The sequence below is a fragment of the Hippocampus guttulatus genome, chromosome 15 (genome assembly GCF_054856545.1).
Source record: "Hippocampus guttulatus isolate MCC_2025c chromosome 15, RoL_Hgut_1.0, whole genome shotgun sequence".
Lineage (NCBI taxonomy): Eukaryota > Metazoa > Chordata > Actinopteri > Syngnathiformes > Syngnathidae > Hippocampus > Hippocampus guttulatus.
In genome coordinates, this window is record NC_141275.1 from 11425699 (window position 1) to 11453697 (window position 27999).

Consider the following 27999-nt stretch of genomic DNA (forward strand, 5'->3'; position numbering starts at 1 on the left):
TCCCGTGTTCATCAACGTCTATGCTGGACAAGACCCAGCAGGGGGCGCTGTGATGCAGAGACAGAAAATCTAGTACTCTGACAAGTTGCCAGGAGTGGCTGCAGCATCAGCACCATCAGCTCCTCCTCCTCCTCCTGTCCGCAGCATCTCTCCCTGAGCACCATTAGAGCCAGAAGGAGGGAGAGTGCAAGTCACACGAGTGTTCCTGGCGTCAGTGCATAAGACGGTAAGCCGTGAATAGCTTTTGCCATTACGATACGGTTGGAGACGGTCTGTGTCGATTAGTTTGTTCATCGAATCGGTGTCGTGTGGCTGATGAATTTGCATGATAAGGATTTGTGATTATTTCTAGTTGTCGTACGAGAAGGTCGGGGGGTTATTTGTGTTGACGTGAGTAACGGGAGCCGCAGACGGGACCGTAAAAGTGGAGTGACGTGAGGTCAGACGGGCCGCCGCGATGGATGCAGCAGGTCAAGTCGCTAATGATCACGCGAAGATTATCCGAGCTTGAGGTTGAACTGCTGCGATGATCCACCGCACACGGGGATGACACCGGGGGGGAATATTACTAAGCGGAATCTCTGGCATTGTTGCGTATGTATAAACAAAGGGCCTTGGTTTGCTTTCTTTAAAAGAAAAAAAATTGCCACACTATGGTGCTGACTTAACTCTTTCCAGATGAAGTGTTTTTCAAGTCGGATGCGCCGGATATGAATAATTCAGCTCTCAATTGGGAACACCTTTTCTATTTTGGTCCACAACTGCCATTCGTCGGGGGGAGGCTTTTCTATAAACAAACGGCCATGTCCAATCAAAAGCAGCTTTCAGTTAGTTTTTGCATGAAGTGTTTTTTAGACCGATACTGCGGGCGTGCGAAGAGGAAGGGGAGGGGTTGGGTCAACTAAAGGTAAGCACAACACTGAGGGCATCGTGTCGTCCACAGCTGGCCGCCTCTTCTCCCGAGTGAAATGTCGTCTGACGGTCAGGTTGTCCTTGAACTGCACGCGTGCACAAAAGGAGGGCACTCGTGCTCGTTTGCGCTTCTGATTTTGGACTGCAATTCTTGCACCGCAGAACTAACGGATCCAAATCGGTCCTAAAGATGATACCAAAGAGTGCGTCCGGGGGTTCGTTTGAACTACGCGTTGTCAACGGATGCCACGTGGAGTGCCTTGCTGTCGATTTCATCTTGTCAATATCGGCACGGCGCGCCGATGTGTGATTTGACACCGCATCAAAGTGCGGTCGCCTGCGGCCTTGGCTTGCGCAGCCGGGGGGATGCTGATGCACGCGCGATTGATTCATTATGTCTGACCTCTGCAATGTCTGAACAACGATCAATTCAGCGGATCTCTGCCAGCGAAGCCACCAGGGGGGGTCGGGAGTTTGTTTCTTTAGCAACTTGCAGGATGGATGTTGCGCGGGGGGCGCGCGTGTGCGCATGTGACTTGGCAGGTGAGACAGGCTGTCAGGGTGCACAACGGTGTGACCTTCAAGGTCATTTTGTAGGGTGGAAGAGGAGGAGGAGGGGCAAGGGAAAAAAAGAGAGATTAATAATGAGGTGAAGGGGGTGGAGTACAGATAGCGTTGGCGTGAATAATTTGTCAATTGAGCAAACAAGAGTGCGAAAAGAAGCTGCCTTGGCATATCTGGAAGACAGACGCCACAAACGGATGAAAAAAAGCGACCTGGTGAACGTAGACCGTACACACGGATATCGCAAATGGAAAAGATTTCCAAGCGAAAAAAACAAAAACAAAAGTGTGTGTCAATCGTAGAAGGTGGTTCAAATCCATTTTACCGTCGTGTGATCGTCGTATACTGTCATGCGTTGATTTTTAACATTTTACGAGTGTTGAATGTGATGAGGAAATCTTAACATTGCTCACTGTTTGCCAACATAAACGTCAGTTGTACGTTCACTAAAATGTTTTTATCGGATGAAAGACGCTGATGATATTTGACAATGGGTGTTTATTATATATGCAATCGTCTACATATATGTGGATAGCGAACTATAAATCTGGTTTCAAAGCTCGCCTTTTCTGCATACGACAAATACAAGTTACATAATCTCGAGGCATTCTGACCTTTGTCCATTTTTCGATTTTTTTTTTTTGCTAAATGTTTATTATAACACGTTAGCAAACGCTATCGATTCTAGCAAGGTTAAAAACGTATGAGATCATGTAACAGTTATAGGACTCAAGTGATTTGTAAACTTTTGTGCGTTTTGTTTTCTCTGCATTTAATATCGTTAGCGGTTGTAAATAATTCAATTTTTCATGGACAATTGTATGTTTCACACCGGGTATTTTTTTTAAAATAATGTTTTGGGTTTCTATTAAATATACAGTAGATATATATATATATATATATATATATATTCGTTTTTATGGGGGGGTTTTGCCTGTCCCCTGCTATAGGCAATTGTTTGATTTGACTTCACATCCAAAAAGTGAACAGTACACCTTTCAGTCTCTACATCTGTTTAGAGCAGCGCCTTTCCCACTCCAGACTATACAGCATCTTTTCTTCAGACAGCCAATTGAATCCATTCCCCCCACCCCCCTTTTTTTTCTTCCCCTACCACTATTACACCAAAACCAACCTTTTGCCAGCGCTCCCTCCCCCACGCTCCCGGTACTTCACTGCCACTTGCTCATTGCATTCACACATCACAAGGCTAAAGAGAAATTTCTACTGCGCTCGCTCCCTTTCCTTCTTTCTGCAGCACCTGTCGTTCAAGGTTTTGTGTCGTCCAAAAATATCAGACGTGACTCAAGCACACGACAGAGTCAATGCCTTCTTTCTCCACGCTGTCTGCACATTTCCTGCTTGGTGTCTGGCTGTTGGGTACGTTTTTGCGTGGGCAAAAGGCTAAGTTCCTCGCCGTGCAAAAACTGATTCTCACACATCGATGGGATCACTCGGCTGAATCAGCTCTGCGTTTGAACTCCTCGCTCCTTTTCTTTGTCTCCTCACGCAGCCGTGTGAGAGTGAATGGTTTTCCTCCGGGGTGGAGGGGCTTTACTAATAACAACGCAGAGCCACCGTGCGGGAACAGACAACTTCTCCCCACGATACCCCTGCGGGGCTTTAGGCTCCGTCTGTACTGTGCTTGCGCTGGGCTCAATAAATCCATAGGCACAAACCGGACATCGGATCACACGCCGCATTCTCTTTTCGCTTTATTTGCATTCCTGAGTCATTTCTCTTTGTTTGCTTTGTTGTTTTGCCTCCCGTCTCTCTCCACACGGGAGAACAATTGCCCCATTTGGTAAAAGCAACACGTAACAAAAGCATCAAGGTTTTAAGGACCCGTTCATCAGAAGGGTTGCTGGTGTGCACGCTGTCAAAGAGGTTCTTTTCTTCTTTGTCTCCTCTCTCGCTGTTCAACAGCCGAGTGCGTAGGTGGCCCCTTGGCAAAGTGTGCATGTTAAACCGCATCTTTCCTTCATAGCTTTACCTGGTTAAGAGGTGTCGATTGTGTTAATGAGCGTGCTATTTTTAGCAGACGTGGAAATGGCAAGGAGCGCCCGCATGCTCGGGAACGAGCAATGGCAATTCTTCATCTCACTTGAGCGAATAAATCCGATTACTGCTCTATGAGGATATTCGGATGCATTCTGGTAGGCGACATCGCCCCGCCCGTGCGCGACGTGGATATAAATCAGCTTTTATTGCAGATGATCCGATTTCCACTTTCTTCTCATTCATCAAGGTATGAACACCCACTCTGACCCCAAATCCTGTTAGCGCCCGCCTCGTGATAACGAATGAATTCCCCTGAGCTACCAAAAAAAAAAAAAAAAAGCATCCGAATATGAGGGAAATGAGAGGGGAGAGGGTGGATTATTGGGGTTGCTTTACGGATGAAAATGGAATTGATCGTGTCAGCCTCCCTCTCATTAACTCTGTATTATCATGTTAAAAGATGGAATCGATGCTTTCACTTGCATTGCGCTCATCTACCTTGCGTACGATTTTTAACTGCGGGCGTCATAAAAGCTTTAGGAAATTTTACGGGCCTTATGTTGTAATTGACACTTAAGCATCCTTATATTTTATTTTTAAAATTTGGTTAAGCACTGTAATGTTACTTTGTACTATGCCAAAACGCATTGCTTGCTCAATAACGTCTTCAATGGCAAATGAGCGGAATCGGTCACGTCACGGATGCTCCCTCATTTAAAAAACTTTTTTTTTTTTTTAAACGATCACGGTCATTCAAATGTTTGAAGTTAAATCATTCAAACACTGCCTTCGATAACAAGAAACGACGCCGATGGATCAGCTAACCACCGTCGAAGTAGCACTAGCACCGGTAGCTAATGTCGGCGGCGTACTTCCCGATGCCTTCATCTTTTTGTTGGGCTCGAAACGCTCATTTCTGGGCTCAATGGATCGCATTTGAGTCAGCAAATTTCATGACACCGCAGGTGTAGATTGTTGTTCTCTTTGGGGCAGATCCTTCTCTGGAAACAATAACAACTATTAGACAGTTTTACCATTTTCGAGCTCTTCCGCTGCATTGCCCGCCATCGCGTATTTCATCTGCACAAAAAGCCATAGGTACCCCTTGAGCGATTCTATTGTGTCTCCTTCAGGTTTATTGCCTCTCTGCTGTTTAGCAGACCTGAAAGAGAAGACTGGAGGAGAATGGCTGCGTGATTAAGGCCAGCTTATTCCTCAACGGAGGCTCTCGCTAAGCTTCATCCTACTGGTGGATTCTAAGAACATGAAAGAAAGTCCACGTGTTTCAGGAGGGGATTTCTACATGTGACGACAAAGCATGTGTTGTTGTGAGGAATTCTATTAGAATCCAGCGGCCGTCACAGAAACGCACGCATTTCCACGCACCAGCGAGCCATGGGGAAAACGTCTAAAAATATACACGGATGAAAAGGACGTCATTAGAGATTAATTACAAGCACGCAGATAGACCGTCGTGTAGGCGCAGTAGCGGAGGAGAGAGTGTCGATGTCAAGGATAACCGCGACAACCGCATTTTGATGTAAGCACGGCGCTAAATCTAATTATGTCATGAGCGACCACTCCACCGCCGTACGTTAATGGTCCTGCTCCTGTCAATGGTCTTCCCATTTGCGTCGCCTCTTTCGCTTCCTCCTCACTTTGCTGGAATTTGGCTTGAGTGCGGATGAAGCGGACAAGATGCGACGGGGGCTCGGGTGGAAAGTGTGTGTACGTGTGCCGAGCGGGGTTCCCCCCCTGGGACCACGCTGTGTAGAAGCTGTCTGCTCTCCGGTAGGGGGGAAGAGCAATAAAGCAAAGTGCCAAAGACAAATGGCTGCTGTAATATCCACATGTGCTGATAAAGCCACAACAAAAGAGAGGCGCGTGTGTTTGGCAGAACATGCCTGCTCTTAGATGACTCGACCTACTGTCAACCATCCAGGTCTTCAGCCGGTTATTTTTGGACCTGTACGATGTGCTCATAAAGCGTTGCGAGTCACGGTTGATGCACAGAAGAAGGTACAGCTACAGTACGAGCTGTCGGTTTGAAAGCATCCCGCTGACCTTCAGAAGTGGCCGTCTCTTTCTGCCGCTGACCTTTCCCGCTCACGAAAGACCAGAGGTGGATTGTGTCGTTCTCATGGATAACATTACCATGACAACAGAAGCAGGACTGCCCCCCCCCCCGCCAACCCCCTTTGGTTTTGCATCTTACATTTCTCCCTGCGGAGTTCAGATGTCACGCGTAGCCGAGAAAATCTTTCTTACAAACGCTCCTACCTTGTTCACCTCATGCCCGTGACCACGAATACTCAGTCGGACTTATTTTATGGGTCCACAGTAAAACTAAACATAATGGAGAGGAAATGAAAAAGAGAGCTTTTATTCCGATTGCACTGCATAATGTTAATGGATATTTTTTTTTTAGAAATGGAGATTCACTGGGGTTTCATTCATTAAATAGACTGGGGAAAGGCCTTAGTACTCCCTGAATCTATGTGGCAAAGATATGTTCCAAATGCATATGAAACACAATTGAAAGGCTGATTATATGTGCAATATTGCTGGTAAGAATTTCATTTCTTTCGTCCATGTCACTCCTTTCGCTTTTTTATTATTACCATGGGGCAGAGCAACCCAAAGGAAGACTCTGACATCCTTTTTCTGAGGCATATCCATCTTATTCCAGTCCAAATTAGGTTGTATGTATATATTTATTAACTCAATGGGACAATTTATTCAATAATAAACAGGTTTCTACCATTGCACCATTCAAAGTGTGCCGTCATCAGCACAGAGAGCAACGCTGCATTTGTCACGTGTCCCTCTCAGCTCCCCTGGTTCGTCAAATCAGTTTACGTGCATGCGCTCATAATTAGCAAGTCATTTGTTTGTGTGCGGCAATTGAGGGTAAATATTTGCAGTGAGGCAGAGCGGAACAGCGAGCACACCGATTGTCGACCGACATGGTTTGCGTCGCGTTCCGCAGCAGTTTGTCTTCCAAATCCAATAAGAACTTGGAATAATGTCAGAAATAAATGGTAGAAAACGGCAAGAAGGATGTTGAGCAAAGCTCTTCAGGATACATGTTGCTGTTCGGAACAGTATCCCGTTATGCGTTTTGAGCACACGATTTGAAGGCAGGTCGGCGGTAGCTCTGTTAACTCATTCACTCCCAAAGACGTTTTTAAACGTCTTTTCAGACTTGGTCCAGAATTGGCTGGTACTGAATGAGTTAAGCAGGCGATGTAAGGAAGGCTAAAGTTGAAATATTTTGATATCATGTGAGAGCAAACTTGTTACAAAAAAAAATAAATCAATAAAATAAAATAAAAACTATAGCCAAGAGAAATAAAACGTGGTATCAACAAAATTTGGTGCTTTGGCCATCAATCAAGCGACTCGATTCTCCGCCCTACAACAACCAAAGTCATTGAGGCAGACCTTCCCTGCCTGTTGGAAACCAAGACCTCATTTTCAAGTTGCCATACGTGTGACAACATCACAAGCTAAATCTTCCAACAGTTTCTTCATTAAAAGCGGCTGCTGTCTTTGCCACTCTGTCAGCATCACACGAAGAAGAGGCTACCTGCTAATGAGTGCTGATGCCCCCGCTGCTCCGATTATTGAACTGCAGGAGCTCCGTTTGCAAACTTGGAATCGACTCAAGTATTCATGAGGATGAATTGGAAAGACAAGAGTTGATAAAAGCATGACTACACTGATCATGTAATGTGGTTCCTTACGACAGCGGTGTAGACTTGCGGTTCGCATGCCTGCCTCACAGTTACAAAGCTCTGGGTTTGAATCCCAGCCGCAAGCTTCCTGTGTGTAATTTATATATCGTCCCCCGTGCTTGTCTCGGTTTTCTTGCTTCCTCCCACATTCCAAAAATATGTTCGTTTCATTGCAGATGAAATTGTCTATCGTTAACCTAATGGCACGATTACCCTTCGTGTCAACATATTTGAAAAACGAGGACAAACACGATTCTTAACACGCATGAGTTTTGTTTTGGTCTTTTGTATTTTTTGTTGCAAAGAAACCGTGTGTTCTGTTCCGTTGTTGAACACGAGCAACTCATGGTAGAATCCGCCATATGGTATGCTCGAGGAGCGCGTTAACCCCCTGCAGAGATCAGGCCGACAACATGGATTTATACGCACTGAGCTGGTGCTTTGCTTTTCCTCCTCAACACTGGCATGTTTTTGCCTCCTCGCCGGACGCAGACACTTAGCCGCTGCCGCGCACTGGACGGTGGATCAAAACAAATACGTGTGAAGCAAGATAATGCCTTTTAAATTTCAGTGTCTCATGAAGGAAAAGGGCTCGTTACAAATCTTTCTATACTGTTCTCCTTCTTCCTCTTCACCTCTCCGAGTCATTCCAGTCTAACAAGTGCAGATCAGGCCTCCCTCCTCACTCACCCGAATTTATAATTGATTAATCTGTACCCGTACTTACCTGTGGCACTCTTGCTTTGACATATTGAGCACGTGATGATTTTGACCGCAGTTATGGGAGATCCGAAACAAATGCTGTGAAGAGACTTGAATGATGCGATGCAACCAACCATCCACTGACGATGACGCGAAAATGATATCATTCTAGAAATCGCTTTTAAAGCTATTCTCCAAATGAACGGATCTTGTATTCTTACGGTGCTATGTTTTGTTTTGTTTTTCCTTTCAGATCAAAGAGTCCTCAATGCAGAGTCACCGCAGACCGCTTTGCTTGCTCAAAGGGAATGCAAGATGAGTGGTGAGCTGGTGTAAAAAAAAAAAGAAAAAAAAAAAAAGCTATATTTGGAGGACCACATCACAGCATCAAAAAGAACCGGAACCAAATAAGGAGGGAAAACACAGTGCTTTCTGAGTCAATCAATGGCCTCGGGCTCCCGAATTTCCTTTGGGATTAATAAAGTAACCGCCTGGTATCTTTGAGCGCTCGAAAGAAACCCTCCAAAATGAGCATCCCCACTAGCTTCAAGGGAAACGGGGTTGTTGAGAGAGCGGAAAAGATCACAAGCAAAGCTCCAAACCAATTTCCTCGCACTGGCGATGACAATGCCAATCGATTCCCTTTTTTGAGCGATGAAGGAGGATTGTCAGAAGGCACCGGATGTAATACGACCTCGCTCCCACCTTTGGTGTCACAAAGCGAATCCCACGACAAGATGATCATCTGGAGCTCCGAGCAGCAATGTTCAGAGCCAGGGCTCAGAGAGATCGAGCTCGTGGAGTGTCCGGCCATACACGCATTCTTGAGAAACCCAAAGGTAGAAGACGACGATGACGAAGACGGGCGAAGCACAGGAGAAGATAAGGGTGAGGGTCCGATGTCGATTTCCTCCAGTTCAACCGCCAGCTCTACTTCCACTGGGGTGAGAAGGAACGACAACGACAGCAACAATGTGATGAACAGAACTCCGAGGGACGAAGACGAGCGGGCAAAGAACACGTGTCATAATACAGAGCGAGACAATTGTGAGGCAGGCTTAACCGAAGAAGAGTACACCAAGAAAGGTCGGGGAGGGTTGAAGCAGTCCAAGTCGGAAACAAACGTGTTCGTCTCCAATCTATCCGCGATCAATCTCAGTGGAAGTCTGTCCAGCGCTCTGGATTCCAGCAGAGAAACTTTTATCCGTCTGCCCAGCTCCAAGACCAACATTTGTTACGCTAACAACACTACCTCAGCCCAAGCTATAAGAAGGGCAGCTCGAGTCGAAAACGACCCTCCGCCATTGTGTGATCAGGAGAAACGTGAACGATGCCGCAGTCAGGATGACGGACAGGATGAGAGAAGCCATTGCAGAAATGGATCATCCTCGGATGGCGGTCTGGGCCAAAGAAGAAGGGCGGGATTTGAGGAAAGGGCTCTACCACCGAGGCGACAACAGCTTGTCAGACCCTTGTGTCAGTCAGAAATGGGCGGAGCTCAAAACACAGCGGAGCTACGCGGTCAGGGTGCCGAAGTCGGGCGACCACCCTCCAACAACACCGCAACGGTTTCGCCGAGTCACGCTCCCAACGGGTCAAACAAAAAGCCTACGAGATCATCTCTACGCGAACCATCCGATTTTTCACATCTTTACAACACATACGCAGTCTTCCAATCCAGACAGCCCAACCAGGCAGCCAAAAAGGAGGTTTTGTCAGCGGAGAAGCAACCAGGTTCAATGACAAAGTCCACTTCAAACGCCTCCAAATCGTCCACCATGGAGAAGCGACCCCAGACTCAGTTCACCTACAGACGGAATTGCTCCAGTCCCAAAAGGACATTTACGCCTCCCCACTCCCCTCTCAGGACGCCGCAGGGCTCACCACACAGGCAAGCCTCGATGCACCTCATCTCCAAGGAGGCACATCGAGGAGTTCAACACACTCCTTCAGGAAGCAGCCCTGATGTCAAGCCATCAGCCCAGGGCCACGACAGCGTTTGTCCGAAAGCGCCAGTTCCAACCCACATAAATCCAACGGGGATCCCCAAAGCGCCTCTCCCCAACCAGCAAATCATCCCCAATTCAAGCCATACCTCGAGCCCCAAAGACAGCTCTCCTTCACCCAAACTCAAACCGAAAGGAATCCGCCCAAAAATCATCACTTACGTCCGGAGAAATCCTCAGTTCAAGCCTCAGGCTCCCGACGGACCGTATCAGGTATCTTCTTTGCCAGCAAGGTTGCCCGTATACACACATGGCGCAGGTGCAACGTCTTCTAGTTCTTTCAAAGAGACTCCTCAAGACCCCCTCAAGCCTGAGAAAGGAACCAGAGGGTTGCCAGTACTCAGTGCCTCCAACTTGCTTTTCGACAAGTACCACAAAGACATGCAAACCAATATCTTCCCATCAGGATTATTGAGTCGGAGTATCCGTGCTCCGGGACATTCAAACACCGTCCCTCCAACACATACGCACAGCTATACAGCGCCCCCAAAACTGGCCGGTAAAACGGGGGACTTCTATGGATCACACTCAGAGGTAGGAAGAGGGAAGATTCTCAGATATGAGTAAGGTCGTACGGTCTTAATCGAGGTATTTTATCCATCATTTTTAGGTCGGCAGATCAGCCAGTTTTAAAGAGAGTTCTGCGGAGGACCCGATACAGATTCGGACAGCCGCTCAGACCGGAGGGAGCGGAAGTCTCTTGCGCTCCGGCAGAGGTCTGCGTTTGGGCTTGGGTGCTGTGACCAGGACAGCTTCAAGTTCAGTCAAGGGCAAAGGTCAGAGGTCAACAGTCATCCAACAAGTCTGCCCAGCAGCCGGCCAGAAGAGCCACAGCACCACAGGTGAAAAAAAACAAAACTGTCCAATTTCATTTCAGAAATGTGACACACCGGAAAGCTGTTCCCTATCTGCAGCAGAAAGTAGATGTAGGACTGCTCTGACAAATTTGGCCTGAGATGAAAGCAGCTCATTAAAATGCATTCGCTCAAATTCTGGTTGATCCATTTGGAGGATTTCAAGACGCGCGCCGCTCTGAGGGGGGAACGTCCTGCTCCGAGAGGCTGCGTCTACGAAGCAAAAATTAATAAATACCCGACCCGTTTTCCAGTTCAGACAATTCACTTTCTACCCCGGGCACCTGCAGTCCGATTTATGTTGCGGTGTGAGACTGTCGCCGGCACACCGAAGCTCGAAATGTGCTCATCATTCTACCTGCTGATGGGTTGAAATTCCATTTCTCACCTCCATACATATTTAAACTGCTCTCGCCTTGGGTCTAATAACATGAAAATCAAGCTGAGAACGCAGGCTCGTCGTGCAACACATTCCATCAGATGGAAACGTCTCTCTATACATACAGATTTTATTCGCACAGTGCTATCATGTGCCCCATCTTCTTCTGATAATCTCTGTTGATTCGCGCTGCTTGGCCTTCTGGGACCTGCGGGCTTTGAAGTGAGCTCCATTTAACTCTTAATTAATGTCACTATCTTCCTGCTGCATCCATCTCACCCCACCCCCGCTGCTGCCGGTCCGACAAGCACTGCATGCAATCCTAACATTTTGTATAGCATGAGATCACGTTGCGATATCACCAGAGCCGCACTCTCATCTCTTCAGATTCATTTGGGGGGGGGGGGGGGGGGGGGGGGTTTCGATCAGCGGCGAGAGAAACAGGATTTATGCTGTTTGGGTTGAAGTGGATATTTGTCAGAATCTATTCTGTGCCTTCCCACTTGAAGGGGGATGACTCGAAACGGGGGCGGGGGTGAAATTGGCACATTTATCTTTAATGATCCAGAGCTGAGAATTCGAGAGCAGTGCGCTCCAAATCTAATACTCGGAGCAATGGGCAGGCTGACAAAATGGAAAAGTCGCCACGACTCCCCCACTTTTCCTAAAAAACGGCTGCACACAAACGGAGCTTCCGTTTTCACTCATAAAATGTTTTTACTCGCGGATTGATGTGTTGTCGCGCCCAGCGGAGAGTTGTGGCAATTGGAGAAGAAACGGTAGCTTCCCGTCTTATCTCTGCAGCCAGCAGGGGATAATGTTTTGCCCTTATTCTAGAACTTGCAAGGCCCGGAGGAGTGTGTACGCATGTGGAGGTGTTGGGGGGGGGGGGGGATTTCCCCTTTCGTCCAACAAAAAACCTTTTTTTCTGCCTCCCTCGTGCATTTCCCTGATTGACCAGCTTGACTGAAGGATTTCTTGTCAAAACAAGCAAAGCCACAAATTGCTCGACGCGTTTTAAACCCTGTGTCAATGTTGGCATGAGATAAAGAAGTGGCCATTCGCTCAGCCTGCAAGGAGGACCACACAAAGCCAAAAGCGGTTGAGAGCAGCATTTGTAATTCTGAAAATTGTGGACTGAGCACAGTCACCGCAGAGAAGCCCGCGGAGAGCAAAAATCAGCACAAAATGATGAACGATTGCACTGGCAATAAACATGACGGCGCTGCTTTATTTAGCCCGCTCCAATCACGTCCACAAAAATGCCCAATTACCGCTTGACATAAAGTAAGGTTTGTCCGCTTTATGTTTTGAGTGTTAAGAGTTTAAAAACAGTACCACAATACTTTTGTTTTCGCTACCCCACCCTGAAATATAATTGGACAGGTATTGAAAGGGTGAAATGATCAAGGTTTACTACTTTTTTTAAAGCCGACTGTTGTTCTACCATCTTCTTCTCTGCTTTTATTCAACACACTGTTTGCAAACCTATTTGACAATGTGCGTGTGTGTTTTTCTAGCTGACGATGAGGTTTTCACTCTTCCCGCTCCCGAGACTCCAGCATCAGCACAGGCGCAGGCCGTGACCTGCAGGACCCTGCTTCCCAAAGGAAGCCAGTCGGGCCTTCGCGCGCCTGGTTACAGTTCCACCCGACTACCCGTGGGCCGCCTGGCCGCGTTTGGCTTCGTCAGGAGTTCAAGCGTGTCCTCCGTTTCCTCCGCACACTCGGCCGACAGCGCGCAGAGTGACCCGAGCAGGACGGCTCACCGTAAGTCTCAACGTTTCAAACATTGATTTTGGGATCTGTTCTGTACAACTAGCACGGACACAAAACGGTTGTGCCGCGAATATTCCGCCTTCAGAACCCAACGAGGTGGAAAGGCATTTGTGTGCAAGAAAATGCCATCATGTCGGGACAGCATTTTCTTCATTTACGGCAGGTTCAGAGAAAAATACACCGGCAGATGCATTTCAAAAAAACACTGCCAGCTTTATCTCTACACGAGAGTGTCATTATCATCACCATCGTGTTTTCATTACCCCTTTTATGCCTCATTTGCATAAACACTCCCCATCCGCATTCATTATGTCGTATTTACAGCTAAAGCGGCTTTCTCCTCAACATCCCAACACAACTTCATGAGGGCTTCTTGTGCTGGGCCCGGCCGGCGGTAGAGACTTTAGAGCAGGGGTGTCAAACATACGGCCCGCGGGCCGGATTCAAGGAGGTTCGATCCGACCCGCTGGATCATTTAAAAGTGAAAAAAATGCATTAAAGACACAGAATGAATATTTTAAATAAAATGCAATTCGTGGATTATCCGCTAGGGGGCACACCGTTTTGATCACAGAAGAAGACAACATTGTTTTGATCATGGAAGAAAACAGCAGTCTCAGTCTGTCACCGAGATAGACCCAACGCAGCAAATGATATGAAAGCGCCAATCAATGCTTCTTGAGACCAAAACAAAGGAAAGAGATGATATATTGGTGATTCATAGCACAGTATGGTATAATGTTAACGGTTCGGCCCACTTGACATCTTCCGAATCTGCATGTGGCCCACAATGTCAAATGAGTTTGACACCCCTGCTTTAGAGCCTCTCATTTTCTCAAACTGTACTGAGTGAATTCAAACCAAGATGCGAGATGACAAAACTTGTGCTTTAAATGATTGGGGAGATATTATTTTTTTATATATTAGAAAAAAACCCTATTATAATTCAGCTGGAGTCATTCGCGCAGACTACTGCCGACTCATGTTTTATGTTGCCGCATTAAATGTGCAGAACCATAACGTTACAGTCCTTGAAGTGGGCTGAATCTGGAATAAGCGCATGCGTTTTTAATGTGACCTACATAGTTTGCCTGCTCTTTCTCTCCCAGTTACAGCTGACGTAAGATCCTTGGCTCTCGCGTACGTCACATTCCCCCGTTACGTAATCCCGCTTCTCCCTCGTTTCCCCTGAGCACTTGTTTCATCTCTTCTGTCGCCCTCCCATTGGTTGATCGTGAGTGCAAACTGTGTGCCAATGTGGGGGAGGCCCTTTCTTAACAACCATAATCAAAAGAAGAGGAAGAATTCAGCATTTGCATAACAGAAGACGGAATATTCATATTCTTATCAATATTCAAAGACCTGAACTAAAAGACAAATCTCAGCGTGTATTTATTTATGCCTAAAATGACTATATACACCCCCCCCCCCCCCCCACAACCAGCAAATTTTTCTTCAGGCTTTCAAACACCCCAGAATTTAACCAGAGTTCTACAATATTATCCAAAAATCACCGGACATTGAAACCGTCACTCTAACTTTCCTATTTTTCTTGCACGCTGTGTGCAAAAAACAGAATCAGCCGACCAGCTGATCATTACAGGAGATAAAAACTGCACCTTCTTTTTACATGTGGCAATGAGGAGTCATGGGAAAAGAGTCTGGAAATTGAAACTTTGCGCAAATTTGAATTTTAGATATTGCCACTTCTGCCTATAAATAATTGCACTGCAGAATCGGCAAGTAGCTCAAGGTGCTGCTGGAAATAATTAGCTTCCGAGTGACTGAGCAAGATGGCAACATGACGATTACAAGGAGAAGATTGCACTAGTAATCATGGTTTCTAACTACCAGGGGCATCTTTCGACACTGTTTTCGTGTGTGTGTGTGTGTTGGGAAGAGTGTTTGCAAAACCTTATTAGCCTCCTCACGCAGGAGTCATTTCCCCTCACGGCACACTCCGAAATCTGATCAAAGAGCAGTCAGATTGACGGATGAGTTTTCACACATCTTTGCAGCGTTTGTCAGGGGACTCGTACCAACCCAGAATCTCATTCTGAAGCAAAGAGAATAGAAACCGGGCTCAGTGGCTCATTCGCACCATTGATCTACGGGAAAAAACGGGCTGCGTTTGGGCTCCGGATGATCCAGAAAGGAGCAATCATTAAGGAATAGAGCGATATGAAGCCAAGCCTCAGTTATGTGGGTTAGGCGAAGATCCCTAGCGTCAAAGCTGATCAGCCCGCTGTGATCAGTGAGCAGAGAATATTTGGCATTAAAAAGGCATCCAAAAATGATTTAGGCCACCACCTATTGGAAAGAATGTGAAAAACGCTCGGTACAACGCAGCTCAATAGAGACCCATATGTTTTGATGAATCCGGCGATTGGCAACGCCGATCACATTCATCACATCCCCGTCTGAATTTACACGTCATTGTTTTGGCAGGCCGTCCTCGATCACTGAAGCTGTCGCAAAATCGTTTTGTTGGACATGCTGAATGGTCGACTTTGCCCCCCCCCTCGGGCGGCAAAAATGCTAGCATCGAACATACTTTATAGATCAGCGGCAGGAAAAGCGATCGAACGCGGTTCGCAAACGCTGTGTGTGCATATTAAGCTGTAAGTATTAAATTATGTCAACCGTGTAGGTATATGTTATTGACGAACATTGATTAGCCATTAAGGCAATCCTGTCGTCATCCTAGCGCTGACATCCCCAAGGTGTTTCAGCGCGTGGGAGCGAGCGAGGCATCCATGTGTGTCGCTTGCACTGGGAAGACGCTGCTAATTCCGCTTTGATTGACAGGTTCTGTTATAGCGCTGCGGGAGGAGGGGTTGTATGGGGGGGGGGGGGGCTGCGGAGTAAAGCCCACTCACATTATTGGAAATCCAATAGTCAAAACAAATATAGCATTAGCGCTGCAGTCAATCTCCTCTTTAGGCAATAATAAAATAACGGCGAAGTCGTTCTATGAGGGAACGCTACGCAAAGTCCCAGGAAGGAAGTGTGTGAGAGGCTAGCACCGACGAGGAGAGTGGATGTTGCACCCCAGATGCCACCTCTCCGAGCGGAGATCTGGTGTGTGACTCATGCTAGCTCACCGTGACCAGATGGTTTGCGTGGCGCATGTGTGCCTATAGACACACACGAGAGGAGAAGCAAGTGAGATGGCCAATTAGATATGGATGCCACTTGGCAGCAAAAGGAAGAAAAACTATCGCGGCAGCCGTGACGGCGTCGAGGCCTCATTTTATCGTAGCATTCACCGAGGCTCAAGTACAGACGTGCGAATCACATTTAGATCTCAGTGATTCTTAAACTAATGCCCGTCAGTAACCTCGCTCACCTAAAATCGTCACATTATCAACTACTGCATGCAGGCTGTCCTCTTCAGCTTCGACTGAACAGATTTTATAAGCGTCAATATCACCATAACAGGCATCTGTGACTCCTTAAGACAATCAAGATACGTACAGAGTGACACAATTCTTCCCAGCGTCGATCAATCTCTCAGCGTGACTACTTTTGTCGTCCTATTCCAGAGTCAGAAAACGCGACTCATTGAAATGATTTCTTCCAATTTTGCTCACAGCGCTTCTGCACCAATGTTGAGGAGGTGTGATTTAAGTACTGAGCAGCCTCACACTTTTCTTTTGTGTCGGCGGACACCATCTCGCCAGACTGAACTTTATCCTCGGGCACCTCGCGTGTAATCTTTCCCCTCAGACTTCTACTCAGGTGCATCTTTGCAGGGGCCATAACTTCATGCTTTATGAATGCAGCTTTAACCTTGCCCCCCACCCCACACACACACACTGTACTGCTACTGACATGCATGCATTCATTCATAAGAGTTTCCTGCAGATATGCGGTGGAGATATGCCCAGTTATTAACGTTTCAGGCGTGTAAAATTGCCTCTTTGCTCCACTAACTGGCACAATACCCCAACAAGACACATGACAGGGACATTTTCAATCAGCTCTGCTTCAATCATGGCTTAAGAGTAAATCAACAGCCTTTCAGAAATACAGGACAGGCTCTTGACGAGGACCGCGGAAGGCTGCAACCGTTTCATTAAGACCGATGATGATTTGAGGAACTAAAAACTTGCCAGAAATGACAGGAAGCGCTGACTAATAAGCGGAACAAATTAGAGGGCGTGATGAATTCGATCTCACAGTTTAATTCGACGACGTGTCATGTGTGAGGCGCACCGCAGAATGAAGCTGACATCCGTCTCAGAAACCCCACCCCCCACCCCCACCCACTGTGTTTAACAGACAGAGGTTAAACCACAAAATAAACCGGATTTAAAGAATGACTGACTTCAAACTTTTAGGGGTTTTTTTTTCTGGGCTCAAGTAAGTGCACATGCCTACCTGTTCCCAGAATCACGGTGGCAAGGACTACGCCTCAAGACCCCGTACCAATAAATCAATCTCCAACTGACCCTTTCATTTTTTTTTAATATCCCTGGAGTTTTTCCATTTTTGTCATAAGAGCAGAAGCTTGCCACCGGCTCCATCCGAGCAGCATCAGCTCATCTATTTTCATCTCTCATTTTTATATTGTTTGCTTCCACTTGAGCCCAGCTGCTTTGTTCCTTGCAATTTACTCTCCTCCTCGTGTGCTTGCATCCATCTTCGGCAGACATTTTGCCAAGCGGTGGCGTCGCCTTTCCAGTTCACGAAATCCACTGGTTGGGGTTTCTTGATATAACCCCTGGATCTCCTCTTGTTATCATTCACATTGCTCCTCGATGTGGCATGTGTGGGAAATGCTGTCACCAAGCTGCCCCTCAGCACTTCAACTGTCTTGTCGAACGTCTTACAACGTAGGTCTAAAAGGAGACGAGTTATAACTGAAACGGCGCCTCAGAGTTGCTTGTTTATCCCTCGTTGTCACACACGGGGACAGTGCGGAAGTGCCGGCGTCGTGTCATGATCGATCGGGTAGGGGAGATAAACAGGATACAGGCAGTGTTTATCTATTTGATAGATTACACAACCTGGGCCTTGCGTGCCCGCATTTAGAAAACCAGAAACCAAATCTCCTTCGTATCGCTCTCATCACATAATTTTGACATCCAAAAAATATAAATTGAGAATATGATCCATTTAAATATGTCTATTCCAGGTCTGAGTGTGAGCGAGGACCCTCCTTTACATCGAGTGACCGGCGCCCCCGCATCAACAGATCACCAAAGAGGTCCGCCATGTCGCAGCGTCAGCCTTCAGCCACCGTCCACCCCGGCTTTGCCGCGCCGCTACCTGCCCGCTCAACCAAGAACCTCCCCCGGGGGTCAGTAGAAAAGATTTTTTTTCATGTTGTTGATTGAGGTTTTTTTTTGTTTACTCTCCGTTACACTTTTGTCACATGTATAGTACTGTTCTTCTCGCGTAGCAAAACGTACTGCACTACTGTAGTGCTGGGTAGAAACAAGGACAGTGCATATGCAGTGACAAGTTATACATTATTCCTCCACTTACATAGTTATTGAAAAATCAAAAAACAACCGTGTCATACAATTTTATTTTGAACAGAATCCGTTTTTTTAAACTTAATTTTATAGTGCAGGCAGGTTTTTAAAACAAAAAAAATGAATGGAAATTATCTGGATGCATAGCACAAGTTGATTCTTTCAATCAAAAATGTTAAATCAAGAATAATATAAATGGAATTTTATTGTTTTAGAAAAGGACCACTCACTCATGTAATGCTACAATTGTGTCAATGTAAACGTTGCAGCTAACACAACAAACCAATTCAGTCATCGGCAGACCTGAAACATCAATTTGGGGGTTTTAACAGATGTGTTCATGATCAGACTCTTCTCTTGCATTACCCTTTGTATTAGTTTCTTTTCAAAGGCCATCTCATCTTTGCACAGACTCCAAACAATAACCTCTCGAAAACACCTTTATTAACTTCAAAATCCTTCACTGTCACCCGCCCACTCCCACAACCCCCCCCCCCCAGCCCCCATTCCAAAGTATCAAGGTAGCGCATTTCACAGACTGTTCTAAATCCAGCTACGGTTTCTTCACACCCACGCCTCACATCCACTCCTACACCAGATCTAATGTGACACACAAGAGAAGAACTGATATGGGAAAAGTCATGCCGAATATCATCCTCAGTTTAGAGTTGTTTTCTGTCTTGTCTGGAAAGTTTGTAAGAGTCACGGGGAGCAGACGAGTGCTTGCTCATCCTGGCCGGTGACTTTTCATTCATCTTTCTGATCTTTGACCGTTTTCCGTCATATCATTTGTATTGTCCAGTATCAAAGGCTCATGATCTCACTCCCTCGTCGAAACAGTGTTGAGTGAAATGCTCGTCGTTTAACAGTTGGCAGGAAGGAGTTCCAGCGGAGTTCAGAGGTAACGCGCTCCCTACCGTCCTCCCCAAAGAGACTGGCAGTTGTTCCGCCCAAGCCTCAGTCGCCAGGTCAGTTATCCGTTTCATAGCTTTTGAAACTATATACAGTATATCGCTAAATTGTCACCATAAAACACATTAACTCATGATAAACAATCCGATGACAGAAGAAGTGGCCTGGCTGCATTGCATCTTTGCAAAAAAAGTTACCCTTGTTTACACTTTCCTCCAAATTTGCTGACTTTCTCTTTTCTACTCAAGAGTCAGCATTTTCTTACGCGGATTCGGAGATAGTGACTGAATTTAGAGCAAGCTGCTTGTGTGGCAGTCTGATGGGGGAACAAAAAAAAAATGTTGCCGATTGTCCCATTGTTCTTTGCATTATTGTCCCCCTCTCGTCTGCCATTCACATACAATATGTGTATGTGTGTCCAATTGTAGCTTTTCCTTGCCACTCTTTTGTCTAAATTGCTCCTTTACCAGAAAGTCCTTTGGCCTAAAATTGTTGAATGGCTTCAGGCACCCCCCCCCCTCCCCTTCCTCCTCTCTTCTTTACCCTGGGCTTTTCATCATATCACCCCCACCTCCCGCAAACTGATTTTTCACTCATTATCTGGGACCCTGCTACCCAAGCCCGGCCCCAGGTTGTCATGGAGACCGCTACCCATGCATTAATTGACTTGAGGGATAAGGTCGAGGCAGTCAAAGCGTGCACTGCTGTTAAGATGAACACGGCATTGTAATTGATCCTATTTTGGACTTGGTGATGTTTGTTGTCATCAATTCATTTCTATTTTTATCCCAATGCCTGCCACTGGAAAAAAAGGATTTGCTCCGCCGAGAATGGCTAATGTGGTCACCACATGTCAAGGTGACTCACATATTCCATGATCCCCCATTGTTAAAACTAAACATTCAGTTATTCAAATGTGCCGTATATGTTCGTTTGCCCCAAAATGCGGCAATATACCTTGAGTTACTGAAGCGAAGGGTTTGATGGAATGTTGCATTTCGGTCATTAGCCGGTCACATTAATCATGAGATTAGATAGAGCCCTGGGGATTTTCTGGACAAAAGATTCAATTAACTTTGTGTCATTTGTCAGGTGAACACAACCATGAGCAGTAGGTCGGGCCAAATTTCCTTGGTCGATACTCGTCAGTTTGATTAAGAATTTATGCAGATTCCGAGGAAATGTTTACAAGTATGTAATGACTGGGAAGCCCTGTGATTGGCTGGCAACCGGTTAAAGGGCGTCAAAGTCAAACGACACTCTACTGAGAAGAGGCGGAGCAAACAATAGATGATCAATGTAATATTCAATCGCTGGCATTCATGATTCTCATTCCCCATATTTGTTTTTCCCCTCTCTATAGTCCAGTCAGGCCAGCGGCCTGCAGGAGGACCGGCCCGGGGGTCTGTCACCCCTGGCTCCCCTCGCCGGGGTCCTCCGCTGAAGCTGCAGCAAGAGAAGGGTGATGCTCAGACGAGAGAAGAAGAAAGGAAAGCAAAGGAGAGAGAGAACGAGGAGCAACGCGAGGAGGTGAAATTGGCCCAAATATGAGCGCCGGGGGGAGCCGTCCGGCGAATCCAAGGCATTGATGTCATTGTGTTTTCTGCCGCATAAGCTGGAGAGGCTGCGTGGACGCTGTGAGCGGCAAGAGAAGCAACTGAGAGCCCTGCAAGAAGAACTGAGGAAGACCTCTTTGGGTTTAGAAGCCTTCATCATCACCACTCAGCATTACTGCCTCAAGGTGACGGTGCTAATTGAATACAGTGCAGCGTTAGACGATGCCACCGCAGTGTTGCGTCAAGACTCATTTGAGAAATGAGGCATTTCTCCAGGCTGATTTGGATTCGCCTTTCCTCGATCAACCTATACTTTTCTGAAACGTAGGCTGCGCAAGCACTCAAGAGCACAGACTGTATTTAACACTATGAGGTGAGATTCACAGCGTGCTCCCCGAGCGTGATGATGATGATGATGATGGGGGGAGAGTGTTCATGACTGCGGGGGAGGTTCAGTGTGCCACTGAGCTTCTCTCTTGCAGCCTCCCGAGTCCTCGGGAATGATTTAACCTGTGAGGTGACCAGACTCTCTTTATGGCTGCTGTCTGAGTGCAGCAATCGCCAGCCTCTAGGTGCAGATAAATATTAAGAGTTGTTGAAGCGTGGGCTCACAAAAGGAGGCTATCAGTGCCACCTGCTGTCTGTACAAGTTCAACAGGCAGAAGCTGAAAATCCCCATCCGTTGCATTCATTTATTCATGTCAATAAGATGGTGCAAATGTTGCCAATTCACCTGTTCTGCCACGTGATGATTTTAACGCGCACTTATTTTTCCTCCTCCCGTCACATCAGAATAAAGTCACAGAAGAGAATGAATCCAACTTGTTCCAAGAAATACAAACGATCAAAGAGCAAATGGGTGAGTCGACACTTCATCACTTCCTGTTTTGTCCTGTGTTACGTTCTTCTTCTTCCCGGTCAAAACACACTGAATTAATGAATGAATATGCTGACTGTCAGAAAGTTGCTAAGGATAGGGGCCAAGTTGCACCACTTCAAAAAAATATATATTCCTGTGGCATTTATGGGTGCCGTACAAATGATGATATGTTATATGGTAGTTTGAGTGGCATTAAGATTATGAAGGGTGGGGGGGGGGGCAGTGGACCACAAAAACGTGACAAAACATTTAGAATCAACACTGTGAAGAATATTCTCAGTGAAGCAATAACGTGAATTCCAAATGTTCTAAAAACATTTTCCTCACGTTAGATTTTATCAAGAGGTGAGTCTTTCGTGAGCGCACGTTCAAATGCGACAAACTCATCCCTCTCGCTCAGTGTCCAACTGCGCAAACTGGGAGAGACTCAAGCTGGAAAAGTCTGCGGCAGAATCGGCATTTGAACGAGAACTGCGGCAGCTGCGGGCGCAGCAGGATGCGGAACTGGCCGCCACGGAGGAGAGCCTACGCAAGTGTCACTCAGCCCAGACGGAACACCTGAAGGTGGAGCATCAGTCGGAAATGGAGGAGCTTCGGACCCAGCAGCAGGAGCAGGTGACAAGAGGGCAGCATCGCATCAGATTTGTTTACTTTCTAGACAGAAAAAAAAGTTACGCTTTCCAGCATAATTTTAGATTCATCCTGAATTGAATTTCAGCCCAAAGTCCAACAACCCTCATTTGGTCTAAGCAAATGTTTGTGATAAGTCATCGCAAGTCCTCATTCGGTGTTGTGTGCCAGGTGGAGGAGATGTCAGCTCACCATCAGGCAGTCATTCAGGAGCTCAGAGACATGCATAACATCACCATGGCAACGCTGCACGAGGAGCATGCCCGAACCATGAGAGGTAGGATTGCAGGTCACACTGGAAAAAAAAAAAAAAAAAAAAAAAAAAAAATCACAATTTGACCTTCTCCAAGTGACGCAAACTCATTCTTCCTCATTGCCAAAACGCGTGCAGACTTAAGGAAAGCGCACGAGCAACACAAGATGCTGCTTGAGGAGGATTTTGAGAAACTGAGGCTTTCTCTTCAGGTACGCTCCAACAGCATACTGCTTTTGAAGCCACAGCTGGTGGAAAAAAAAACGTTTTTGTTTTCTGTGCGTCACCTCACAAAGGATCAAGTGGACACGCTCACATTTCAAAACCACAGCCTGCGGGACAAAGCCAAGCGCTTTGAAGAGGCGTTGAGGAAGAGCACCGACGAACAGATAATTGTGAGTTTTTCCCAAAGGCTAATCTATGACACCGCGCTGCTGCTTCGATACGCCGACCAACTGGTCAGATGACGAATGTTTCTTTCAAATGTCATCACATCATACAAGTCTTTGAATTCAGGGGCTGTTTTCCATGCAAACAGGATGCCTTAGCGCCATACCAGCACATTGAGAATGATCTCAAGAGCTTGAAGGAGGTTGTGGAAATGAAGAACCGGCAAATACACCAGCAAGAGCAGAAGATCTCCGACCTGGAGAAAGTGGTAGGCTCAAATAGGCCACCGTCGCCATCGCGACAGGTACACTGCGAATACGTCGGCCGAATGAATGACATTGCTTTGCTTGGGGTTTTGACTTTTGAGCAGGCCCAAAAGAATGTGCTCCTGGAGGAGAAAGTCCAGGTTCTGCAGCAACAAAATGAAGATCTGAAAGCTCGTATTGAAAGGAACCTCACCTTATCTCGGTAAAACACGTATGACGCATTACTTGCGATCGTTTCAATGAAATTCATATTTGGGTGGTGAATATTGTATAGTTTGGGTCCGTTCAAGTTCGGCAGAGTAGGCAATAATAAAACTGGGAAACGCCATTTTTGTTTCGCGGGGTCTGACAGATGTTTAAGGATTTTTTTTGGGTGCAGAATCCAAAACTGATCTTTTTCTATTACGTCAAGTTTTTGAGCTGCAGGGTGCCCATTTTATTCCCCCAAAAAATATTAAATAAATGTGTACGTATTTATATAAAACACAAAAATGGAATAGTTACGAGCTTTGGCAACAGCACAAATCGAAATAGAGCGGTATACCCGTGGTTACAAAGTGAAGAGAAAAGCCAGCGCTGATCCTCTTCATTCCTACGATTTTCCCTTTCTGTTTGCAAATATTGTCGGAATGACCTCCAGGGAGCCGCACACACCTCTCACCGCACTGTCTTAATTTTGACTGCACAAACGAGTTGCCGCGTAAAGCAGCCAATGACAATAGTTGTGTTTCCTTGCCCTGTTGTATCCCGTTTATGCCTATGCAGCTGTTGGTATAAACTCGCACCAGATGGTGGTTTCTCATACAGAACCAACATAAACCGACCTGTGGTGCTTAATGTACTTAAAGTACAGTCTTTGACCGCGGTGCTCCTACAGGCAACTGTCAGAAGAGAACGCCAACCTCCAGGAATCGGTTGAGAAAGAGAGCACAGAGAAGAAGCGGTTGAGTCGAAACAACGAGGAGCTGCTGTGGCGTCTTCAGACCAGCCCCCTGATGTCTCCTTCGTCCTCCCCCCTCCACCGCTCGTTCTCTACCTCCCCCATCCCGTCATCCCCATTGTTCTCATCCTCACCTGCTCCTCCGCTAGGATGCCACTCGCCCACCCACTGCCAAGGCTGCCCCCAGCAGCCGCAGTCCGCCTCCCCCTTCCATACGGCCAATCAGAATTACTCCCCCGGCCCGGGCACACCCACCCACAGGGTACCAGCCAATCAGAATTTCTCACCGGGGCCATGCACACCCACTCACAGGGCAACAGCCAATCGCAATCCGTTAGCTTGTCTCACTTTACAGAGATAAAAACCTTCATTTTTCCTTCCATTTTAAATGATTTCCTCAAATCACTACTCTGAGTTTGACTGCTGATGCTTTCTTGCACGTAAAGATAATTTTTACCAAACATGCAAGACAACTTAGCTCAGTGGTTGTATATACTATGTACACGAGCGATACAAATAGTGACAATGTGAAGTCACTTCCCACAAAGCGAGGAAGCAGCACACAAGAACAAAAGCCTCCTGTGTTCAGAACACAACTGCATTCAATTAAATATGTGACACACTCTCCCACTGGGATGAGTTTGTCAGTTCTCTTTTTACAAAGCTAGAGCCGCAGCAAAGCGCCTTACTTCTGCCGTTTCACCAGCAAAGGTCAGTCAATTTTTATCAACTATTTGTCGGTTTTAATTGGTTTTAGGGAAGACCTTCATTTGCATAAAAACCTGTGGTATCTGTCCAGAAATGCAGATAAGGAACTCCAAAGAAGTGCGATGATACCATGACTTAAGAGTGACCCGACTTAAGTGTTTTTCGAGATACGAGACTTGAAGATGATTTTGCAAACAAAAAATGTACATATGCGTGCCAGATGATGGCAGCAAACTTCAACTCATAGTTTGGCAGATACGAAACAATTCTTCAAAAAAAAAAAAAAAGGGGCGAATTGTGCTTTGGAATGTTACTGCCTCTCCCAGTTGGAGTTCCTGTCAAACTAAACAGAGGAAATTGAACATTGTTTATTAAAAATAAACAAACAAACATAACTTTTGACTTATCTAAACATCAGCCAGTTCGATGTTAATACACAATGTAAACTATAGATGGGCGAACAAATCTCGCAATGATGTTGCAATAGTTATACCCCTTGAATAATGAATATTTGAACACAAATTATGATTTTGTACAAATAATTATGAGCATTAATTTCAAATCGAAATGCGTTCACGCGATACGGGGATTGAAATCGGTTTTGCGTTTGCCTCAGTGGACGTTCAAGAGACACCACAACACTAAACAGCGATCGTGACGCTGAAATCTGTTTACAATGTCAACGGCAACATTTCCACAGCAGCGCCGAAACAGTAGATGCAGCTTTTATCCACGGTGCACTTTCACACACTTTCGCTGAATCCCGCATTTCCCGCCAAATTCCCTTCCACACAGACATCATTTTGCCTCCGATACTACGTCTGCAAAGAAAATTGCTGGGCCCGCTTCTTCCCGTGAAGCACCCCCCCCCCCCCCCCCCAATCACTGTCAGAGGCTTCAGACTGATTTTTTCCACTTATTTTGCTACTTCAGCACGCATGCACTGTGAATGTCTTCCAGTCTTATTATTGCTGTGGTTTGTCTATTTATTTAGCTAACTTTAGCTAGGAAATGAACAGTACAGGGGACAGTTGTTAAATGAATTAACGGTCAATAAGCTAGAAAAAGTGGAACCTCCGAATTCTGTAAAACAAAACATCCAGTGAATCTTTTAGATGCTCAATGAGCCAAAGTCTCGAGAGAATTTATTTTTTTTGACTGATGTCATTCATGAAGATGTTTTGAACTGTTTTGTTTGACTTTTGAGGCGTGTGTTTCCTCTCCAATTAGCAGCTTTTGACTTTAGGGCCTCTCGTGGCTCGCCGTTAAAGTTCAGTTTACCTCTTTGTGAAGATTATTTTAAACTCGTCCAAAAAGAATCTTTCAAAGCAAAAACAATTTCTGATGTGTCTGCTTTCTCAGAACATGTACTAGCCAGTATGTTTTTTAAACTTTTTTCAAATAACACTAATTATTAAGTGTTGCAAAAGGGATCATTCAGGGAAATTTCTCCTTCACATGTTCCAATAACCTCTTTCCAATTTCTTTTTTTAATAACTTCTCAATGTAATTGTTTTTCTTTTCTTTTTTTTTAAACTGCAATAGAAACAAACCAGGATTGTAATGTACTAACATTTCAGCCTCAGGGTCCTCATGACCAAGTCAAGATCCTGATTTTCAGTCCGTTTACACCAACCGTGTCCTGCTGAAGAGCGTTACAGGTGTTTCGTCTTTGCATGAAAACAAACTGCTGTAAATAAACAACATGAGAGAGAACGATGGCGGGGTGAAAGAGTTATATAGGGGTATTGGTCATGTATTTTTTTTTCCAGCAGGGCTGGGGGAACCTTCATCATTAGTGTATATGGCAAATGCGACAAAAGAGGCATTAAAAGGTCCAAAAACAATAAGGATAAACATGTTCAATCGATGCATCATACTCGTAGATTTAACGACTGTAAAAAACGAATGCAATCAATCGGTCGCCAAAATGCAGAACATACCATACCCCCCCCCCCCCCCCCGCCCCCCTTGTTTTACAGCATTTAATGACACGTTGTTTCCGTGTTGCCCTTTTCTTTTTTCCTCCCTTCTCGGAAACAAACCGCAAAAGTGGGTGCGAATTAACCATACCAGCACTTTTAATGGCCACGAAGAGCAAATTGTGTCGTGGCGAGGAACTACAAGGTTTTTTGGAGGGGGGGGGGGGGGGTTCCAACGGTTAGTAGACAGGGTTTAACGCTCTTAAACAGAGGGATGTCAAGCGAAACAAAGCATTTGATTGATTGTTTTGGATGATTTTGAGAATGTTATTTGTACGAAAACTGCCAGTCACTCAGTCACTGTGTTTTCAATGATTTACAATTGTACTTCAGGGTCAGTTCAGGTGTAAAATAATACCGTTTACAACAACAGTTTGCAACACAATAAATAACAATATAATTCAAAACAACAAATGACCCTGCCGGTGTGTCCTGTGGACATCTTTTAACTCGCTCTGAAGGTGAAAACAAAATGTAATGACTGTATTTTTTATCATTTACGTGATTTGATGAAACATAATAGGACCTCTTGTCTAAACAATACTGCGTTTGTAGCAGCCATTTAATATGTCAATATGTAGCACTTAATCCCCGAATGAGACAAATCGTTTGTCTTTTACACAAGGATTGCATTTGTAAATGCTGTTGTTATAAAGCCCTATATGGCTTCCTTTGTTTCTTTTTTTGAAGTGTCGTGGAGGTAAATGACAACTTGAGCCCGAGGCAATGAATGTGTTTGTTCTGGCACTAATTGTATGTCCGAATGTAAATATATTTACCACAAACTCGTGTCTTCGTGCGACAAAGTAGTAGAAGCATGTTTTGTCGGTCTTTGCTGTTTTTCTTCTTTCAACTTTCTAGCATTGTGATGGTTAACATGAAGTGCTAAAGTGTGGCAGACCTACTTGATTAATGTCATTTGAAGACAGCTGCGTCCGTTTAGGAATTGCTCCGGTTTCCACTCATCACTTGTGTTAGCCTATAGAATAGACGGTCGTCGAATTAAATTAAAGTCCACTTGAACATCCTTACTGCCTCTGACACTCTGTCTATTTGGCTCTTTTTG

General features: G+C 45.7%; 1 protein-coding gene across 3 annotated transcripts; it reads left to right on the top strand.

Moving 5' to 3' along the window:
* The first annotated feature begins 147 nt into the window (after nt 1–147).
* Nucleotides 148–27961, top strand: mtus2a (microtubule associated tumor suppressor candidate 2a). Of its 3 annotated transcripts, none has more exons than XM_086130507.1 (16): nt 148–226; nt 8170–10456; nt 10533–10764; nt 12676–12924; nt 18074–18238; nt 19286–19384; nt 20692–20858; nt 20944–21069; nt 21677–21743; nt 22165–22379; nt 22566–22671; nt 22786–22859; nt 22944–23042; nt 23186–23305; nt 23405–23505; nt 24181–27961. In XM_086130507.1, the coding sequence occupies exons 2-16, from the start codon at nt 8444–8446 to the stop codon at nt 24602–24604; spliced, it is 4257 nt and encodes a 1418-aa protein (XP_085986633.1). In that variant the 5' UTR covers nt 148–226; nt 8170–8443; the 3' UTR covers nt 24605–27961. The 3 variants fall into 3 exon arrangements, with proteins under 3 accessions (XP_085986633.1, XP_085986634.1, XP_085986632.1); XM_086130508.1 differs by having other exon boundaries at nt 23408–23505; XM_086130506.1 differs by having other exon boundaries at nt 23186–23505.
* The last annotated feature ends 38 nt before the right edge of the window (nt 27962–27999 follow it).